Source organism: Maylandia zebra, linkage group LG1 (assembly GCF_041146795.1).
Source record: "Maylandia zebra isolate NMK-2024a linkage group LG1, Mzebra_GT3a, whole genome shotgun sequence".
In the NCBI taxonomy this organism is placed as follows: domain Eukaryota; kingdom Metazoa; phylum Chordata; class Actinopteri; order Cichliformes; family Cichlidae; genus Maylandia; species Maylandia zebra.
Window position 1 is genome coordinate 21,760,818 of NC_135167.1, and position 22,929 is coordinate 21,783,746.

The 22,929-nt window shown below is 40.4% G+C and overlaps 1 protein-coding gene across 3 annotated transcripts in view; it reads right to left on the reverse strand.

Moving 5' to 3' along the window:
* syt7b (synaptotagmin VIIb) overlaps window positions 1-22,929 on the reverse strand; it is a 124,680-nt gene that overhangs the window by 21,586 nt on the left and 80,165 nt on the right. For 2 of the 3 annotated variants that reach the window (XM_076883274.1, XM_076883271.1), the window contains 2 exons: window positions 21,372-21,719; window positions 16,332-16,454 (listed from right to left, as the gene is read on the reverse strand). In XM_076883274.1, the coding sequence (XP_076739389.1) occupies window positions 16,332-16,454; window positions 21,372-21,719 (471 nt within the window). The remainder of the gene's footprint in view (window positions 1-16,331; window positions 16,455-21,371; window positions 21,720-22,929) is intronic. The other variant, XM_076883273.1, reaches the window with a different exon arrangement.

Below are 22,929 nucleotides of genomic sequence, written 5' to 3' on the forward strand. Positions count from 1 at the left end.
GAGCTGCAGCTTTGGAGATGCTCTGACCCAGCAGTCTAGCCATCACAGTTTGTCAGACTTGCTCCTTATGCTTTTATACTTTATACTGCTTTTAAACTTTAAGGATACAAAGTTTGTTTATTTGCTCCTTTATATATCGCAGCCGCTAACAAGTTCTATGATGAAGAGATAATCAGTGTTATTTACTTTACCTGTCAGCAGTCATAATGTTATGCCTGATCGTTGTGTGCATTGATTAAAAAACGTTTTAATCAATGCACACTTGCATAGATTATGCATGAGAACATATTCACTCCTCTGTCTACTCTAGTATATTGAGGTACTGAAAGTTTTTTTTTACTTGATGAATAAAGCTCAAGTAGAGAGATTCAGGTAGAGTCAAACAAACCTCTAAAAGCAACCAGTGGAAAGTGTGCTGGATAATAAATTAACAGGTACTGTAAAAATGTTCCCGTCTTTCAAACATGAGACACACAATTAGTTGTTCGGTGCTCGAGCAGACACAAGAAAAGCAATAAACGATTAACAAAAAACAGACAGCCCCCCTTCCCAAAAAATGCCATTATAATGTATGGATCCAAACTGGGAGTTATCCAGCTCGACATGCAGAAAACATCTGTCAAGCCCTTCCCTCTCTTCAGCTTGATAGCCTAATTTATCAACAAGAAAACAAAGCATAATTCACTACATTGCTCTAACGTGTGCATTTATCATTGAATACTCAGTGAAAACACAAAGTTTGCATAAAACATATACCAGACAAAACATTTATAGAAAATAAGATACCATTTTTAGTAATGTAAAAATTTGTTCTACTCGTTTATCATAAGAGAGATGCCATTAATTGGTTATAAATTTTAAACATATCTAATAAAAACAAAAGGGTCGGATTCTTTTGCATTTCAGGTGATTAGAGCCTGAGCAACATAGGATTTATAAGACTAATACTGATATTTGGTGATGCGATACGCCAGTATATTGGACAACAGTTTTTTCATTCAGAAATATGATACTTAAACAAATTACCATTAGCACTTGCTTTGTGCAGTTAGTCATTTACTCCTTTACATCCTCCCAGGCTACTCAGGTCCGCTAGTGTTGTGTTTGTGGTGTTCCAGACATGGGTGTTGCTGGTCTGGATTGACTACAAGAAAGCCTGCGGCTCTATGCTCCACTCATGGATACTGAACTGCTGGCCACTGTACAAGGCTAAAAGTGCACTAATAACATTCATCAGGAACTCAATGGGAATGTGGAAGACAACGCTGGAGGCCAACTTGAAGGGAACTGCACATACCAAGATGATACATTGTCCCTGCTGCTGTCCTGCCCATGATTGGTCCCCCTAAGCCAGCCCATCATTAAGCGCACTAAGATTCACGACTGGAGTGATCATCATCCACCTCTATATAGATGGATGACATAGAGCTATATGCCAGGAGTGAACGAGACATCGACTCACTGATTCACCTCACCAGGATCTACAGTGAGGACATCAGGATGTCATTCAGACTCATAAGTGTGGCCGAATGGTTGCAAAGTGAGGGAAGGTGATCCAGACTAAAGGACTGGAGCTCCCAGAAGGTAGAATAGGAGATATACAGGATAAGCTACAAATGCATGAGTATCGCAAAGGCCGATGAAAACCATGTTAAAGATGCACAAAGGTTAGCCACAAACAAATACCTCCAGAAAAAGGTGTTGAGAAGCCATCGAAATGGTAGGAATGAGGAAGACATCAATACACATGCCCTACAGGTCATCAGATACCCAGCTAGAATGGTAAATTGACCACAAAGGAAGACAGATGCCACTGATAGGACACCAAAACTCACAATGACAGAGATCTCCAACTGAGGTCCAGCACCCAAAGGCTCTATGAGGAAGGGCGAGGATTAGTGATTGTCAGAACCACAATCCATGATGAAACACAGAGCATTCATGAATATATCAGGAACATGGTACCCGGAGATGAGGTGCTTGGGCAGCTGAAGATTGGTCATTCCTAAGAAACAGGAAGAGGAACTGTCAAGGATGACCACTGACAGATAGCAGAAGTGGCTGATATCAAGAAATCCTACCAGTGGCTGGAAAAAGCCATCTAAAAGGACAGCACAGAGACTTTGATCATGACAGAACAAGAGCAGGCCCCACGCCACAGATCCATAGAGGCTGTGGTAGCACATAGTAGTTGTCACGGCGAATGGGATCAGCCGTGTGGAGAAAGTAAAGGAGGATCCAAGCGCAGGCACTCGTGGAGGTGCGAAGGGTGTTTATTGTAAAAATAAAACACGAACACGAAGGTGGGTGAGCAGAGGCACATGGCGGTAGATAACAGGGAGAACACACGGATGAAACACAAACAGACCAGGGACTAGTACACGAGTAGACACGACTTAAATACACACAGAAGAACACAGAGAGATTACACACAGGTGGGGAACACAACTGGAAGTAATTGACGAGACGAGACAAGGGAAGCAAAACTGAATACACTCACATGAGACATGGAGCTTCACAATAAAACAGGAAACAAGAAACAACTACACAAAGACGCAGACTTGACACTGAACTAAACCTACAGGAAATACGAGGGCACCAGAACAAAACCTAAGAACTAAACCCTAAACCAGAATAAACTGAAACATAGAATATGATAATAACCAAAACGGGATGACAAAAGAATAAGAACATAAATCATAATACAGAAGAATACCAAAATATAAGAAACAAGAAATGCTGGGTCAAATGACCCAGAACCATGGGAGCAGTAGGATATAAGATGCAAGCTGGGACTGCATACACGAGGAGGCACAACCAAGTGGCTGGGATAGTGTACAGCAACATCTGTGCAACATATGGACTAGACGTCCCCAAGTTCTGATGGGAGACACCACCAAAGGTGTCTAAAACTGGACCAGTAGTACCAACCGATTCCAGGTACAACACCAGCAATCTCTGTCCAGCAGAGTGCAGTCAGCTGCAATCAGATATTTTTTTAGATACTGCTATAATAGTGGAAACTCTTACAAATAAGAAGACCAGCGCTTCTGAAAAGCAGGCTTCAGGCTCCTCTAAAAATTTGGTTTTTAACCCCATATTCTTGAATGTGATTTCCCTATATCATCACCTCAGACACAGACCTCCCAACCACCCATCATTTTACCAAGCGTCCTTTCTTTGTGTGGATGTTTGCGCTTAGTCTTAATTTTTAAAGGTGGCTTTCAAAAGTTAACTTTGCTAATTATGAACCAGCTATATTATTCAGTATGTTTCCAGCTTGTTTTCAGAACCTATACTGACAAATGGAGGTGACAATGCTCAAAAGCCCAAACAAAACAGAAGACAGGAGAGGAGCCTCCAATCAGAAAAAAGCAAACATTAAGTGCATTAAAGAGGCAGGAGCTAAAATATTGTGTGGACTGTAGATCATGCACAAATACTCTAGAAGATTTCAGTAATAAAAACGTGAAGCTGAAAATGAACATAATAGGTCTCTTAAAATTTTTATTGGGTGATCTGCCTTAAAACTTTTATTTTTTCATTTCCTTCCTGCCTGAACTGCAAATAAAAACCTGCTGCTGCTTCCTGTGTCATCGAATCACGCCTGTTGACGGTAATGTCCTGGGAGACATTGAGGCTACTGGGTGTGGTAGGGAGGTGAGTTCATCCATGCGTGTCAATGTACATATTTACTCACTGCCAAACACACACACACACACACACACACACACGCACGCACGCACGCACGCACACGCACACACACACACACACACACACACACACACACACACACACACACACACACACACACAGGTTGCAGCAAAGCAGCTGCATAATATTTCAGACAGACATGATAACATCCCCAAATTAGCTTTATGTGCAGTGATATAAAGAAAATGATGAGACGTGACAAAAATAGGCCTTTGTTACTCTGAGAGAACGAGGAGAAAGAGTAATTATCTTCCAGGATAATTCTCACTAAACAGCTGAAATGTTGCTCTGCAGTTATCTGTATTCAGCAGCAGAAATACATACACTACTTTGGCAATCATTAGAAAATAAAAAAGGTGTTCACATGCATCATGCCGTGGTTATCAACTTAAGAATTTCTCCAAAGAGGAGTAAAAATATCTTTAGCCACGAGTTGCCCCTTTTTCTGCCAGCTAGTGACTATCTTTTCTGAAACACAACACCAGTTACATAATTCATCCTTTAGAGGTTGTTGTAACCATGACTACTGAAATGTGTGCTCCCACTTAAGGTTGTACTCACTACCATCATGTATTTTACACGGGGGTGAAGTAACCATGGTAACAGGAGCCTTCAAAAGAGGGCAATGAAATCCAAGGAAGTTCCTCAGAGAGGGGCATATATTAAAAATAGCACCAAAAAAAAAAAAAAAAAAGCCTGCAGGGCAAAGGGACCAAACATTTAGAAATGCCTTTGAAAGACACTCTTTGACTTCCTCATACCTACACTCTTCTAACCCCCTGTGACATGCGAAAACACCTCAGCACATACCGCCATGTACGTGTGAGCTCACGCTGAAAATGGCTGATTCATAAATGTCAAAAGAAAGTGCAGAATAACCTCCAGCCAGCAAAACAACAGGCAAAAACAGAAATGGGCAACTATGGACTTCTACCTTCTTTTCCCTTCTAGACTATCGAACTGAAGAAGCTCTCGTTACTTTGCTGTTTCGATGGTAGGGAAATGCGAACGAACAATCAGAAGTTTATAAAACGAGACACAGGAGTGCGCGCACACACGAGCACACACAAGCATCCCCTGGAGAACCACTTCGATCTGCCAGAGTGAAACTTGAAACCCGACTTTTGACCTCATGGCCTCAATCTGAGTTGAAAGCCACCTTCTGAGTAATTGGACAAAGCAGGTCATTACATCCCTGGGGACAATGCAGTGAAATCTTATCTTCTTCTGTGTAACATGTGTATTGTCTGCTGGACAGGCTGGTGAGCACTGATTAAGAAAGAGTGAATAAATGAAAGGAACATGCTTCATTCATCTGGCTTTGACAAAGGTGTATCATAGAAGTAATTATTGGGGAAGAGACTGGATTTAAAAAAAAAAAAAAGGAAGAAATTTTCATTAAGAAGCTCAAGTTGGAGAGTATATCTTCACAGAAGACTCAATGCAGGCAAAGCAATGTGTGCATTACAAACGTAATGGATGAGGATAATTTCAGTGAGTGTGTTTATTTATTTCATTTTATGGCCATAATTAAATCTTTTTGATCCCACTGTTCTGTCACAACACAGCTCCTTATAGCTGAGACACAAGAAAACAATGTGATGGCTGCACAATTACATGGATTCTGTTTGCTTACAGGTGCCACCAAAGGGTCTATATGCAGACTTTATGAAGCAGCTGATGAGCTTCTGTTTTCTGAATAAACAATATGAAATCAGCAATAAAACCTTTATTAAATGTTTAGCAATAGATTCATCAGATTAAATCATAAATATTTTGTCTTCAAGGTGACTATTTAAAAGTGACAACATGAGCTTAGGTTTTATTATTTTTACATTCTACTTAGGTTTTTTTTAATTTAAATATTAAAAGGGTCGAATTGGTATTTATAACTTATTTGACAATTAACCTTAATACATTTTTACAATGTGCAGTAAACTTCAACAGCTCAGTTACACCAGAGTAAATATAGCATGGCAACCTCCTCGTGACAAGGAAAAATAGGTGGTTGCCGGGTGGTTGTATTGAATTTTTGGCATTTATTGACTGATCATAAGTAGCTACAGTGACCAAGATAAGATAATTGCACAGGCTGCCTGGTGGGAGGAAACTTATCTCTAAACAATTGCACTTTAACTCGGACTACAATCACTCTCAGGCGAACTAGCAAAGGCAAATAATTGCAATTTAATTTATAAATGAGATGGCAGTGAGTGCAACTTGTCTGTGTCATGGTTCTGGGTCTTTGACCCAGCGTTTTGAGTCTCCTGATTCTTTCTTCTGCTTTAGGAGATGATTTAAGTTCAAGCTGTGTACTGTTTACTCTTGAATTAGTTCTTCTCTGGTACCTCTGAGTTTTTTTTAACCTACATTTATGTTTCATGGTTTCTTGTGTGATATTAGTTCCCTTTCATGTTCTGGTTTTGTCTCTGTTTTCTGCTCAGCGTCTCATGTGGAAGTCAGTCTTGTCTCCATCTTTATTTACCTCTCTGTCTACCCAGTCATGTCTGCTAACTTCACACGTCTCAGTGTTTGTTACTTCCTATTTTATTTTGATTGTCCCTTAGTTTTGCTTCACTGTGTCTCGTTAGAGTCCATTCAGCTGTGGTCCCTGACTAGATAAATGAAACCAGCAAAAAAAAAGAAAACCAAAGCCTCGCCCTCAAATCCCCCCCCCCCCCCAAAAGAAAGAAACAAAACAAAACAGAGCTATGTTTAAGAACTGGAGCTAAGTCTTTGCGTAATTGTGCTTATATTTATATTTAGTATTTAAAAAAAAAAAGAAAAGAATGTATACCAATGCAGGGCAACTGTCCACAGGGGACCTCCATTGCTTTTTCTGGTGCTTGGAAATGAAGCAGATTTCTCTGAGTCTGCCCAAGCTGACAGTTATCTACACTGACAGAGGAGTGCTGATGTGACATCATCACATCACAATGTCAGTCAACACCCTCAGGAGAAGGAGGATAAGGTGAATAAGGGGATAGAAATGGAAAAGGAGAAAGGGCTAGGCAAAAGGCAAGTAGGAAACAAGGTTGTGCAGTTAACTTAGGGAGGAAACTAGGAGAGATGGAGACGAGATGAAGGACAGGTGACAGTGACGTTAAAAACCACAGTGAGAGCAGTTGAGGGTAAGGTAGAAATTGATGAGTGAGGCGGGAAAGAAATGGGCAGCACAGGACAAGGGAGCAACATTGGATGGATGGGTGAGAACATGAGGGATGAGAGTTACTTTCTGGGCCTGAATAGGAAGTGTGTCTCCATAAACATGTATCTGGGTCTTGCTGATCATACACTAGCCCTAGGAGAACATGAAACACAATATAGGTCCCACATCCCATGATGGATGAGGCTGAGGCGCCGATGTCAGCGCTCCCCACCAACGGGGACAAATCACTCGGGCACCACCCCCCTCAACACACAGGCTAATACAACAAATGGAGCCATGGACAGTGCTGGACTGCTTTGATGCTCTTTGAATAGACTTCCACTGACTTGCTCTTGACATTTATCCACTGGATGGAGCTTTTGTTGTTGTAAATTCATGCATGAAGAGGGCTGCAGTGACATCTTCTGCATCTGAAAACTGGGAGGGGAAAAACATAAAGAAAACTCAGATCAGGTGAGTTTACTGTCATGGAAACTATTTATTTTCTCCTCGCTGATCTTTGTCTCTTTTACTGCGACACTCCCCTCACTTTCCTTTCGTGGCCTTTCTAAAATCAGCTCCCTGCTCAGAGCCACAAGCAGCAACAAGGGAAATGGTGAATGAGCTCCAGACTTTGTTCTGACAGTATTTCTTTTTTTTTTTTTTTTTTTTAAAGATATTTCATTTGTGCTGACCTACATTGCTTTTTTTCCTCCAATCAACCTTCCTCCCAGGGCCACTGGCAGCTTCAGAGGCCGCCATGGGGACCACTGGCCAGCCTGGAGAGTCATTAAGAAGCTTGACTCGGCCTGATTGCTGGCTCAGGCACACAACTGAAAGATTCAGATATGCCATCTGACAAAGGGTGACAGCAACTTCCTGCTTGATTTATACTGTACAACATTACCGCTGCCATGATTACAACGTTGATTCCCACCCATTTGAACAATTTAGACATTCAAGACTGTGATTACACCCATTAAATGTCACATAATGGTGGACAAAATGGCTTAAATTTCTTCATCTCTGAAGAGTCTTCTAATTAAGCCTTTTTTCTATTCAGGCTTTGGGCAAAAAACATAAAATAATAAGCGCTCACACACTAGGAAAGCTTATAAATAGAGATATTTTTCATTTTTGGCTACTTGTTTGCAGCAGAACAAGCTGCAGACACAACACTTACCCGCTATTACAACATAAAATTGTAATGAAGGTTATGTTAGCAAACAAAATATTTACACTCTTAGTAGACACAGAGCATTTATTTAGGGATTCTATAAATACCTCTCTTTGTTTATGCTCCATAGTCTTGTGTCTGGTTGCTATATGCTCCACCAGTTAGCTACAAACTTTCTCGTGTGTGGTACTGATTGTTAAAGATCAGAGCACATGTGAACTATATAAACATGCACGTGGACACAGCTTATATATAATTTATATAGCATCACACAGTTGCTACAGGAAGGTGCTCTATTGGACTGAAATCTAATGACTGTAGAGGCCATTTGAGTACAGTGAACTCATTGTCACATTCAAGAAACCAATTTGAGATTATTTGAACTTTGTGACATATCACATTTTCTTGTTGGAAGCAGCCATCAGTCATCAGAAGATAAAGGGACTTACATGATCACCAACAATACTCAGGTAGGCGTTTTTAAAATGGTAATTAATTCGTGATAAGGGATCCCAAAATCCCCATCCTGCACCTACCATGAATTCTTCTTTCTCCATATTCTGATGCTCACTTTGAACTTCAGCAGGTCAACTTGGCCATGTCTACATGCCTCAATGCAGTGAGTTGTTGCAGTGTGTTTGGCTGTTTAGATATTAGAGTCGGCTTGATGGAGAATGAGATGGTCGTCATTTAAAAATCTCAGTCATTTGATGCACACACACACAAACTTGACTTTCAAGCTGATTTTAGGTATGAATGTTGTACTATCTCCTAATTGTATCATTTGCAGCTAAAATATTGAGTTGGGAAACAGAAGTTAAAAAACTGCAATAAAATAGAAGAATCAGAAAGTGTGTTGTCAGAATAGTTGGTGGTCTTTAACTGCTAACCAGTCAAAGTAATAACTCTCCACTGTGAAGGTGAAAGCTGGATGAGCTATGATAAGCTGTGTAGCTTTCAGTTCCAGTTTTATAAATCATAATGATTTGATTTGAATGAACAGGCATTGACATGCGCATGGCTTGCACTGAGTGGAAGCAGTGCGCAGTAAGTATTTACAGCTTTTACAAACTCAGCTTTCAGAGTCTGGGGCCAGTAAGGGTTTATTCATATTTATTTCTCTGCTGCATCTCTGTGTGTGGTGGATCTCTGAACTCATTAAGATGCAGCTCCGCCATGCAACAATGGTTTTCTGAGATGATAATAACACAAACAGCTTCAGAGCTTCCATCATAGTTATCTGCAGGTGGGTGATTACGTCCAGTACGCTGCAGGGTTTTGGCTGGTCTACCACGGTGACCCAAACTGACTTACATAACATGGAGCTACGCATAAGCGATTACAGGACATGTAGTTTAACCTAGAAAAAGAGGCATGCTTTATTCTACAGATAAAAGAACAACAGGAAATTAAATGTGTATTTAGGTTTGACTTGAAATATTACAAATTCTGCACTGTGCAAAGGCCTTGAGCCTCCCCTCATTTCTTTACATTTTGCTGCCAAGTTTTAATTTTTAAAGCGATTTTGAGCAATATTCTCCAGGTTTTCTGAAGGTCTTTCAAAGTATGTGTCATGGTCCTGCGACCATGACTCAGTGACTTTATGTTTATGTTCTTTATTGTTATTACTTTCATTATTATTCATGGCTGTTTTGGGATGGTTTGTGTTTGGGATTTTAGACACTGGGTTCTGGGTTTGTGCTCCCTCTGTTGGTCCCTGGTGTTAGTGTTCCCCTGTCTCGTCAGGTTAATCAGGTCCAGCTGTTTCCCCCACCTGTGTGTGATTTCCCAGTGTCTCTTTGTGTACTTATAGTGTGTGATTTCCTCTGCTCCTCGTCGCGTCGTCTGTGTTCATACCTGGTGTAATCCCCTGCGTGCTCTCCCTGCTGTTCTCCCTTCATGCTCAGGTTTGCTATTTCTTTGTGTAGTTTCTCCCAGTTAGTTCATCCTTAGTTCTGTTTTACCATCCCCACTTTATATTGGATATTATCAATAAATCACCCTCACACCTGAATAAGTGCTGCGTTTTGAGTCCTCCTTCCGCTCTCCACACGGCCGCTGCCCCGGACCGTGACAGTATGTCTTTGAACATTGGTTGTTTTTTATTCATTTTCAGTCCAGTGCTGTACCTGACATTTTTGTTTGTTAAGCCACTAAACACCGACCCATCATTCATGCCCAAAAAAGACACCTAACTCAAATCCAGTGTTGTCTACACACAACTTAACAAAGAACCCATTTTCTTTCGCAGTCTTTTGTGCTCTTGCAGCCTACCTCTGATTTTTTTTCCTCATTTCTTTAGCTGAATTTATGAGAAATGACACTGATAAAACAGTTTGGCAAGCACAAAATTACATTTTTCCACTAACCAGTTGATTCCCAAAAAGCTATTAGTTGAGAAAGAAATGGCAGGCCAAAAAAATTATCTACAGCTGATAAACAGTATCTGAAAGTCATGTCTTTAATAAACAGGAAAAAATCTAGCAAACAAAGCCACAGAGCCTAAAGCCCTGGCTTATGGCCCTTCAATTGTTCCATCTACTGTTTTCCGAAGCTGCATCAGAAATGTGTAAAGGTGGCTGTGAACAAGACGTTCTTACGGAAGGGAAGCCGGGAGAAAAGGCTGAGGTATGCCAAATTATACGAGAACTGGACTGAAATCAGTGACAACAGGTCTAATTGATAGATGCATCCAAATTTGAAAGTTTTGGTTCAAATAACTGTAAAAATTTGCAGAGCGTATTGACGAAAACAGTGGGTGTCTACAGCCATCTGTAAAGGATGGTGGCAGCTTTGTCATGGTTTCAGCCAGTGGTGTTAGGGAACGTGTCAAAATCGATGCAACTATTTTTTTTCTGCAACAGAAAAATACCACCATGCAATATTGTCTGACTGTTAACAGTTTTATTTTTCATGACAATAATCCTAAACACACTGCCAACACAGTAAAAGTATACCTGGATAGAAAAACACACATTGAAACACTATCAGTCATGGGTTAGCCTCTCCAGAGCCCGGGCCTCAATAGAACAGGAAGAACATCTAAAGAAGAGCTTTGAATGTCCTTAAAGAAGCCTGGAGAACTATTCTGAACACTACTTAAAGAAATAAAAAGAAAGCTTGCCTAAGAGAGTTCAGGCTGTGCTGAAAAATAAAGGTACTCGTACCAAATATTGATTTTCAGGCTCGTTGGAATTGTACATCTTTTTTTTTTTTTTGCCTTATATACTGTATTCACATATATATTTTACAGATGCTTCAACAAAATATTAAGCAATGAAGGTTGGTTTAAGACTTTTGCACAGCACTGTATTGACACTGGCTTTGTATCCTGAATCAAACACTAAATTTAAACTTCTCACAAAACATGACACACTTTTTTAGAGGTGATGTGAGGTTCAACAATTAAAACAGGATGCTGTGCAAGTATTTCAGGCTTTAGATGAGTCACAGACAGTAACAAAATATCCAAAGCTTTGATAAGCAGCTCTAATGTCTGAGTGCATTGCACTACGGTGTATCTCTGTCAGCACTGATTCACCCTGTACGACTCAGCATGTTTTGCTGCCATCGCAACAACATGAAAATTAAACAAATATACGTCCTTTAGGTTATCGTTGCTTATTCTGAAATTGGGATTTTCTTCCATTTATCATGAGCCATTTATCCCATTTTCAATAAGACGCTTTTGCTGCAGGTTTTGTTGAGTGCGAAAGCAACGAATGCTTTCTCACTTGACAAAAACAAAATGTTGCCTTGTTACGTAAAAGTGATCCAAGCGACAAATTGATCATATGATATTTTTTATTGCGTCCAGCTGGTATTAGTCACTGTCAGTAGCTGGTTCAGTGCTGTGACCACAGATGTCTGGATCATCACACTTACTGTCATTTAACTTTTTTATTATTTTAACTCCATAGTCATTTTTTAAAGGCGGCTGCGGTCTGCTGCTATGGAGCAGACAAAAGATAGATCTTTTTATTATTGTAGACATATTTTTCTTTGGATGAGGGGCTCTGATATGATTCGTGCCAATAATTTGCTTTGCAGCTGAGATGATGTAGATTAGCAACTAGTGACTGAATCCTAGAAACACATTAAAGCTGCACTAATATTTTCATATTAATGGCTCGAATGACTCTGCCTACTGTGAAAGAGATAGCCCAGAATACTGAACTGACAAAGAGTCATCATCGGCTCTGCAGTTGCCCTTACAGAGATGTTTAGCAGCCCACGCATTCAGTGATTTGGTTCAGTCCCGCTGCTTTCATCAAGCTTGTTTCCATCAGGCATCTGTTGTACGCTACCTGCCCAGCACTGATGGCAGCGTGACAAAGTTAGCAACAAGTGTCTGGACACAGTAGAGAATGAGAGCTAAATTAAGAGTGAATATTGGACTTCGCTGATCAGATGGACCAAATATCTCTCTCTCTGTCTCTCTCTCTCTCTCTATATATATATATATTTGAATGAATGCACTTTGAGCTAACATACTCATTATAATATTAGTGCTACAGTATGTTCCTTTTGCTCGCAATTACTAACCTTGTCTCAACAAATATGGATCTGTGCTAATACACAGCACACACTGCGTTTGTCTCTATCCTGTCACTTCTCTGTTATCAGATTAGACGTCTGTAGATATTTGTGCTCTGAGCTGTACTTGATTTCATTAATAAACAAACAGAACCTCAGACCTCCATGGGTGTGTATTTATATCTTGCTGAATATTTCTCTGCAAAGCGGAGAACAAAGGTTTCCCGCGCTTTCTGTCTGACGGCTTCTCGTCTTGTCATGGATATATTCTTGGCCGGAACGTCTCTTTGCGTCGTACTCAGGCTGCTGGGCGCTGTGAAAACAGCCAGGAGCAAGTGAACAGACGGGCACAGGGAGCTTAAGAGGTAGCAGGAGAGACAAGAGAGATGAGGGAGATGGACAGAGATGATGATGGAGAGCTGTTATTAGCTGTGGAAGGACACTAGACAACTTGGCCCACGCAAGCCCTCTGGGTAGAGGCTCGCAGGCTGGCTGTGATTAGAGTTGGGTGCTTGACAGACCTCCAGACAGCTAGAGGGAGAGAGCATGGGGACAAGAGGTAGGCTAGTCCTCTTCCCTGACTTGTCCTTAGATATTTGATATTAAATTTTAAAAGAAAAAAATAAAAGGATAATTGTAGCAATAACATTAGGAAGAAGAAACATTTATCACATTTTTTCTTCCAAGAGAGACTTCTGGTTTTCCATCAACCGCAAATTCACAGCTGACCTAGTTAGAACGGCACACTAATAGGCACTGCAGAGAGGTTTTGGGAAAACTCTGAGCATTTAAGAAACTTAATGCAATTCAAAAGCAGAATTTCTGCAAAGGTAAACAAAACATAACAAACAGACAGAGCCCTCGAAAAAAAAACTGCACCTTTATGATGAACTACACCTCTACTTTATCCTCTGCCCAGTAGTGTCAAAACAGTGGGATAAGCACTTTATCCGTCAAACACAGATGCGATAAGCGAGCAGCCTGTTCAGTCCTTTGTTCACTAGCTGAGAAACTGTGCTAGTCTCTGACGGCTGCTCTGAGATCACTGGTAGATGAGAGGTTAGCATATTTTTAGACGGGTGTTTCATGTGAGGAATCTTACTCCTAAATAATGAGGGTGCCCTTCCCGTATGCCTGCAACTCAAAGATCAAACCACCAGTGAAGAGATGCAGACAAGCCAACCATCAGAGGTCTGGATGGAGAAAACACAGGCCATGAAAAATGGGATAAAGGAACTCAAAATGTGGGTATGCAAAACAGAAATTTGAGAAAACATAAAGGTAAAAATAAAGGCAAAAGAAATGAAAGCTCTTTAGTGCTGGAAGCTGGAAAAACCTAATAATTAAAGGTAGAAACCCAGCTAATATAAATGTACCAAGCAGGGCTGCCCACTGAGAATACCAAAGACACTTTCTTAGTATTATTTCTGGGTGAATTTCTCAGAGGAGTGAAAAGACACTAAAGGTTTGGGTGATTAAAAAAGAAAGAAAACGCCATGAGTATTTTGATTAGTTACCTTTGTACAAAAAGCACAACACTAAATAAAGCTTTCAGACAGCACCACGCTTATGCACAGTTATTCTTTATACTGTTATACAGCAGACAGGTTGTATCAAGTATCTTGGGGGAACTTGCCACAGTCTGTCTCACTGTCCTCTGTCTTCAGGTAATCCCGGACTGACTCTGTGATTTTGAGATCAGAGCTCTGTGGGGTTTAGACCATCTGCTGCAAGTTTCCTGCTGCAGCTCTCTACGACTGAGGCAGCATGTTGGTCTTATTGTCAGACTGCAGAATGAATTTGGGAGTGACACTGATACTGTTGTAAGATGATTAACAATCTTAATACCCAAATGCTTTGAAGTTTTACACAATGCAAAATAACTACATCAGAAGTAGATTGTACATTGTGGAGTTTAAAAGGCTGGCTTGTTTTTAGATTGAACATTTTTATTTTATTTGGAAAAAAAGACAAAGAACATACTATTAAACAGAATTGCAGTGCTGGCAGTATAGGCTTTGAAATAACAATAAGGTTACATATATAAAAAGTTCACAGGTCTGTCAAAGTAAAGAGAAAGTACAACCCCTGATCAATTTTCTTTAAGTTCTAAGACTCTACACACCAGGACATTTTAAACCTGATCCCTACCAGGTCATAAAATATAATGAATACAACCTGAGATGAACAACAAAACACGACATATTAGACCATGTCGTTATTTAACAGAAAGTTTAAGAGAAACTAAGCCAAACTATAGAAACAGTGTGTGAAACACACCCCAGCACACCCCACGATTCAGCAACTTCTAGAATCACCTTCAGCAGCAAAAACTCGAAGCAATCGCTCCTTTGTAGGACGTTATCATCCTCTCACATTTTTGTGGAGGAATTTTTGCCCGCTCTTCTTTACATTTTGCTTCAATCCTTGGAAGTTTGTGAAGATTTATTCATACACAGATGTTTCACAGTCCCAGATCAACATTTTAATGAGGCTGAGGACTGGCTTTGAACTGGGCCATTGAAGCACTTCTTTTCTTTTCAATCATTCTTTTGCAGATTTGCTGTCAGACAGATGGCCTCACATTTGACTCTAGCATGGTCGACTCAACGGCTGCAAAGTGCCAGAGGTCCTGTGGGTCCAAAACAAGCACAAATCATCGCCCAGTGTGGTGAAAGCCAAACAAAGCACAGCACAAACACCGCAGTGCTTAACAGCTGATATGGGGTGTTTGTGCTGATGTGTTTGGCTTTCACCAAACACGACTGCGAACATCATCTGCTTCAGAAGTCTTGTGCGTTAGCTCGGATTTACGTTTGCAGACATTAGCTGCGTTGCCATGTTCTTTTAAATAGAACAGCTGATCTCCTGGTAACCTTTCCAAATAAGCCATACTGTTCTGTCTTTCTCTAACTGTACCATGATAAACTTTAACAATTAGGATGCTAACTGATGGCTGTAGAGTCTGAGATGTAACTCTTTTGACAGTTTCTCAGAATACTGCACAATCTGACTTTGGGGCGAATTTGCTGGGATGTCCACTCCTGGGAAGATTAGCGAATGTTTTGAATGTTTTCCGCTTGAGAATAATCTTTCTCACTGTAGAATGACAGACTTCAAATTGGCCATATAATCCTTCATATAGTGATGGTCACACTTACTGATGATATCTAATCAAACTGCACTTGATTACCAGCACCTGGCTGTTACTCACCCTTTAAATCACTATAAAAGCTATAAAGGTGTAGTTAATCTTTCACACACTGCATCTGTACTTTGGCTTAGTTTTTGTTAAATAAGTAAAAAATCACACAGTGTAATATGTAATGCATTGTAGTTATATTTAGCTCATTGTAACAGTTGCTAAGGACCAGATTATGTTTACCAAGTCTTGATAATGTGAAACCTTACAATTGAAAGAAGGTCTACATCTTTAAATACAGTTATAATTTATGAGAACAGTAAATACATAACTGTTGGTTTGTAATATGCTACTTAGTGATAGTGTTATTATGAATAATTTGCATTTCAAGCAAGACTAAAATTGCCATGAAGTGTTGATCTTTCAGGTGACTCTACTGTACGCTGCGCACTTCTTCATCACCACAGTGGAGATAAATAGCCCTGCCCCGCTTAAAATTACAATCCATTACACACCTCTTCACCGTATGACAAGCAGCTACCTCGGCTGCTCGTTTTGTTTTTGTGCTTAACAACTCACATTCTTCACATTCCCCTCTCTCTTTCTCTCATTACCTTTTCTCTGGTGTGGTTTCATTTTCTTTGCTCGCTGGCGCTTCCTGTAGATCTGGGAGGTTGGCAAAGTCATCCTGTTCAGCCAGCCCGATTGCTAGAGACAGAACAACCATCTTCCCCTCACTGGACACACACGCACACAGACAGACAGACAGACAGACAGGACATCACAAGACCATAGAGGCATGTGGGCAAATAGGCACAGGGGCACACACATCCAAAAAACACAAAAACAAGCAGCGACAGATACACACGGCACACAATTCATGTACAAAGACAGAGAGTGGGAGAGAGGTGGTAGATTGCTGTGAGGACACTATTATATTTCATCTTAAACATATGTTCAATCCAAACTGCACTTTTAAATGTCTCTCATCCAAACCTGCGAGCTACGAAGTGATACAAAGGCTCTTTAATAGGACATGAATGCTTGTATTCCTGACAGTTTTGGTTATCAAAAATGTAATTTTCTTATAGTGAATTTGGAAAACACTTCATTTTTTAATGCATGACATGTACCTTTGTACATAACCTGACCCCTTATTCCAAATGTGACTGCCAGCTAGTTTGATGTGCATATATATTTTTTACACTAATATACATTTTCTAGCCAGAAGAAAATAATACCTTGTTGGACAACCTTTAGCTTTGACGGCAGCATGCATTTACCATTACATAATATAAGGTTACACAATATCACTATATTTATTTCTGTTGAGAGTTGCATTAATTTACACAAGAGATGGATCGCTGTGTGAGGTTACGGTTCGGGCTCTGTGGTGGCAGATCCATGTGTAAAAATGATCTCTCATGTTCCCTGAACCACTCTTCTACACTTTGAGCCTGATGAATCCTGGCATTGTCATCTTGGAATATGCCAGCTCCATCATGGAAGAAAAAAATCCATTAATGGGAGAACCGGGTCATCCTGGTCTGGGGCTTATCTCATTTTTGGGCACCTAAGATTGCTGATCCTGGGCCTGACCAACTGAAGCAACCCCCGGCGATAACACCGCCCCAACAGGCTTGTATGATAGTCACTAAGCATCATGGGTGCATCCATCTGCCGCTCTTCTTGCCCTGATGATACCCTTTTCCCACTGACCCATATACATTTTTTTCTAATTAGCTTCATTGATAAGTGTTTTTCTTAAGGTTACACAGCAATTTAGCCAATATAAGGCTCTCAGCTGAAGGTGGTGATTTATTATTGGTCTGGCAGTGTAGATTATGTGTGCTTGTTAAAGGTAACAAGGAAGCACCATTAATTCGGAACCTTTCATTGATCTCAGGTTAGTATTTATTCATTCTTTGGTTTTATTATCAGTGCTGTTTGTTACCCAAATGATTTAAACCTTAAGTTATTAGGGAAGTTTTGTTCTTTACCATTAACTCATCGAGGCCGTGAGTTTGCAAAGAAAAGTCACCCGGTCTTTGAATTACATTAAAGTTTTGTAACATTTCAGATAATGTGTAATCCCTCTGATTGCCTAATGTACTGTATGCTGTAGCATTTGGATGAGTAGAGATTTTTTTCAGCCAATTTATTGCTTCAAAGCTGAATTTCTTCAGTTCATTAACACTGACACAACACTGCACTGACATTGTATATGTGGCTATCATTTACTATTGTTTTTGTTTGTTAGAGAATAACAAAAGTGATGTTCAACAACGAATAACTTTTGATAAATAAGTGGGGGCGATCACATTTTTTTTAACACCACTGTATGTTGCCTCTGTGAGTAATAAATATGCTAATATTTGTACAGAAAACCCTAAAAGAAAGGTTTGGATTGTCTCAGAGAAAAACAGAATCACCTGAAATGACATGCAAATGACATGCAAAGCAAAAAGAAAAAAGAAAATCCACAAAAACAGAGGTGCAAGCATACCTGCAACAAAGAAACACAATGTTCATTTGCAGCTGTTATTGTCTCTCTAAACAAGCCTGAAATCATCCAAAATGCATTTTACTGAACAACACTGCGCCATGAATTCAAAGCCATGCAAACAGTGCCCTTAACAAATGAGCATTTGCCCACAACTAACCTTGTGATTCACAGTCACAGACAGTAAGTCACATGTATGTACATATTGTACACTCTTCTAGCTTTTTTTCTCCATTCACCACATTTATTTTTCATTTTTTACAACCCTTTACCATAGCATGCATGATCCAAGGACAACCTTAACATATAGTATTCTTCACCACTACCTCTTCCCTTAAAAGCCAAATCCAACTTCAAAACATGTTTTTTTTCTGATGTCTTGCAGCCCTTAACATCAGCTGGCTTAGTTTTAGGCTTAGCTATAAAAGATTCAGCCTCACATTTATTTATTTATTTACTTTTTATTTGGTGGATTAGGTGCTGTCTTACGTTTATCTGAATGCCTTTGTTGTGAATAACAGATAGTGGTGGGTGCTAATGAAATTGCAGAGACCCAAATGTTTATTTTCTCTCAAAAATTGAACTGGAAAAATTTAACTCCTGCAGCAGCGAGCCAGTCACGTTGGCAGCGCTGACTTCACGTGTCGACGTGCATGTAGCTTAGAAACATAAATAGATTTAAATAGGATCAAAAGATTTTTTAAAAAAAAAGAAAGAATCCTATCTCCTTCCTGATGTTTCCAGTTTCTTCTTAGCTTTTCTCTGATCTTCCTCCTCTCATCTCTGCACATTTCATATTTTTTGTCCCCACTCTCTGGAGTGCTCCCGACCAAACAAGGTGCTCTTTGTTGAAGTAGTATTGACAACAAGAGGAACACATTAGTACTTGAGAGGCTGCAGCCCACTGGGGATGTGTAAACAGCATCTACATGACGCTCATCGATAAAGTGAATGAATTTATATAGATGACCAAAAAAAAGACACACGTGCTCCACGCTGAAATCATTGCCACCTACATCAGGTCTATTGATTGGAAAATGAAAGGGGAGCAGCTCAGATGCCACACTGCGTGACAGGTATGGTCACAGCTGGAGGGTGAAACTGCTGCTTTTGCTTGTTTATACACCACTGATCACAAATGCATGATACCCACACTGCCCCCACCCACCTCCACGTCTCCCTCTCCCACCACCTCCAGGGTCAACCGCTGGCGTGTTTGGTCCAACGAGATTCACGAGGACAGGGACAACCACCTTCGTGTGCATGATGTGCACAGCCTTATTTGAATGATGATTCACATAGGCAGGGAGGTCAATAGCCCCGGAGACACTGCTAATGGGCGGACATGTAAAAGGTACAGAGCAAAGAGCTATGTGTATGGATGGATGTGTGTGAGCATCTATGTTTGCGGTCAGGCGGGAAGGAGAGCTTTTACATGAGGCTGCTTTGCAGAGCACATCATCTGTAATCTATCACTCAAGCTAAGGGGTGGAGGAAGGCTCTCCATGCTCGGTATCAAAAAACAATCACTGACCATCGCACACCAGAAGCTTCTCTACTCAGTGAAGAATGAGTTGGAAAATTGGTGTTGAAAAATCACTCGTGACTTTGGCTAACTTTGCTTTATTTTTTTGTAACCCAGGTTGGGCTTGTTATAAGATTTCTGCTTATGATTGGATTTTTTCTATCAGTCTGTCTTGAAAAAAACTTTAGAAGAAAACAAGTTTTGAAATCTGAATATTTAAAGATTGTTTATTTTATTGTTAGGCCTAACGCTATCCTGCGGTATCTGGCTGTTTTATACCACCTAAATCAAGACATAAAAGATGCACGTAATAGGGAAAAAAACAGAAGTTTGTATTTTATGGTACTGCTGTGTAGTTAATATATGCATGCTGTGGTGATGCACAGTTCCAGACCAGACAAGTTTAAATCAAGTTTGTTTTTCTTATGACCTGCTGGAATTACTATAAAAATATATTAAATATATGATAATAAACAGATGTTAAATCTGAACTTTTGCATGTGCCAGCGCTGTTTTTGTAAAATTTAAAACTATACACAAGTAAATAAACACAAATAAATGTAAATGGGAGCTGAAGAACATTAGAAAGTGATTATAAAATACCTTAAGAGAAGATAATATCACCTATTATTTGAGACATTTACATGATTGGCAATTAACAGCAATGAAAAACTAATATGTTAAAACCCTTGATGCCCGACACACACCTTTTCTACTACATGCATATTAATATCACTACACCCTGAAAATAATCATTTAAATGAGTCTCTTGGGGACAACCTCATCAAAATTAATAAATTGAAGTTCTGCAGAGACCGTAGAGGATTGCAGTTGATTTTGGTTCCATCCTGTGTAAAAAGCACACGCTTTGCCATTTTGTCACTTTATTAGACCACAGCTTATTCCGCAGCCCTTCAAGAAATCCCACACTCATGAAGAATCTCTTTCGGTTTCTGGTGCTTTATACTGAGAGCTTTATTTTGTCAGGCATGAGTGAAAAAAAGGGGGGCGAACAAAAAACCTCTCAGCAGCACTCAACAAGATTTAACAGCACCACGTTCCAGCAGTAGGATGCAACGTTTGAGTTACTTGTTTGAGTATTTAAAATTTGAGTGTGTTCCTTCTAATTGCCTACATTTCAGAAGGAAGTTTGATCCGCTACTTTTACGTACAGAGATGCTTTATTATCAACTTAACCACAAATGTGGTGCATTTAAAACAGTTCAAATTAGCCCCGTCAACCACCTGCAGCAGCAAAAAGCTATTTAAACATTAATGATATAGTGATAATTATGTATTAGTGCGACACTCACGGGTCCATTTTATTATTCCTGCTATACTTCTCTTGTTATGAGTAATATTAAACATTTATATTTCGGTACACTTTTGAAAGCAGAACTTTTATTTTACAAAGTAATTTCACATTCGACTATTTATACTATTACTTACAGGATTTGAAGACTGACAATGCCACAGATCACACTCCAGCACACAAACGATAATTTGAAAACTGAAGGCAGTATTTAAGAGACTACAATGAAATGGTGCACTAAATTTAATAAATTTGTATTTGCAGTGCTGCACATATGATCCTCAACTTTACTTATAGGAAAGTAAAGTACTTACAGGAACGACTTAACATCCAGACCTCGGGTTCGGATTTGCTCCACCATGTGGTCCCAGCTGCCTGGATTTGACCTTGATCGGCCTGTCCCTGTTCCTCTGTACCGGGAGGCTCCAGCCGGACTCCCCCGGACCCCCCGCGGGCCCCCACGGTGGCCCCCCCCGCCTGGGCCTGTGTGCAACTGGCCCAGACTCTGCGAGGTGACTGGGGGGTCGTTGGGACCCGGAGGAGGCTGGTGAGTGAGGGGCTGTTGGAGGCTCTGCTGCCGGACCAGGGGCCGAGGGCGCGCCACAGCTGAGGACGGGATGTGCTCCAGGGTGGAAGCTGATGAAAGGGAAGCGTCCCCAAAGCTGAACGGATACATGGGAACACCGAGGACAGAGATGGATACAAAAAAAAGGAAATAAATGGAGTTAGAGATACGTAATGGGAATATAGAAGAAAGAGCAGGCCGTTTTGAGATGAAAGGGTGAAAGATGAAAGTATAAAACAAATTTGTAACATGTTATTATGTTGATATCAAAAGGAAGAGAGGATAAAAATGGCCAAAACATACATAAGCACAGCACTGACTGAACTCTAGGAGTCTGCAGTGAATATCCAAGGGAGAGAGACTTGAGAGAGAGCAAAGATCAGTAAAGAAGGAGTTGCCAACAAGCTTGAGATACTTGTTAAACATCTGCAAGAAAACAGCTGTGCTGAATTTTTGCCTTATCTTGCCTAGCTGACCATACGTGTTTAGTCTGGCATACAACATATCATTCATATCCAAACTGGCGACTAAACAAACCTCTGCTTTTTGTAGAATCACAGACAAATTAAAAACCTGCAGCCAGTGACACTGGTCCCACTGGAAATGCACATTTTGCAGCATCAGAATGCCAAAATCAGGGTGTAGTCCTCTTTGCAGCTGTCCTTCAGGTTGATAAAATGACGAAAGCCAAACAAAATTATTTCACACGGAGTGACATGGGTGACTCTACATTGAATCTAAATGCCCATCATGCCAGCTGTTCCACTAACGAGCAGCTAGTGCTGTCTAATAAGCCCATTAAAAGAAAACACACGAAGGCAGTCTGTCTGTCTATGAGCAAACAAACTGATGAGTTGCATTCTGATGTGTTCAGCGGTCATAGTTTGGGAGATTTTTTGTTGTTGTGCGTGATGCATTCAGTGGGATCAGGTCTTAAAACTGCAGCCGAAATCTAGAAAGGGTGAATCTTCAACATAGACAGATCTCCTCCTGCAGCTCTTCCTTCTTGTGCCAACTCCCTCCCAGCAATCAAGCATATGAGCATTTGCTCACACAATCAACTCTGACTTTAAACTTCACATAGGAACATGAACCCAGCTCTCCCAGCTGAAAGTTCTCCAGTTAACCACTAATACCTCCAACATCTTAATTCTCGTGTGGACTTGGACTCTTATTCTACTTTACATTACTCCTGTGATCAGGTCTGAAATGATCTGATTGGTCTGGTCTCCCATCACAGGCTCGATTCTCCAACGTCTGATTAGAGCACAAGAAGTGCAAGAGTCTAGTCCCCCCCCACCCCCCCC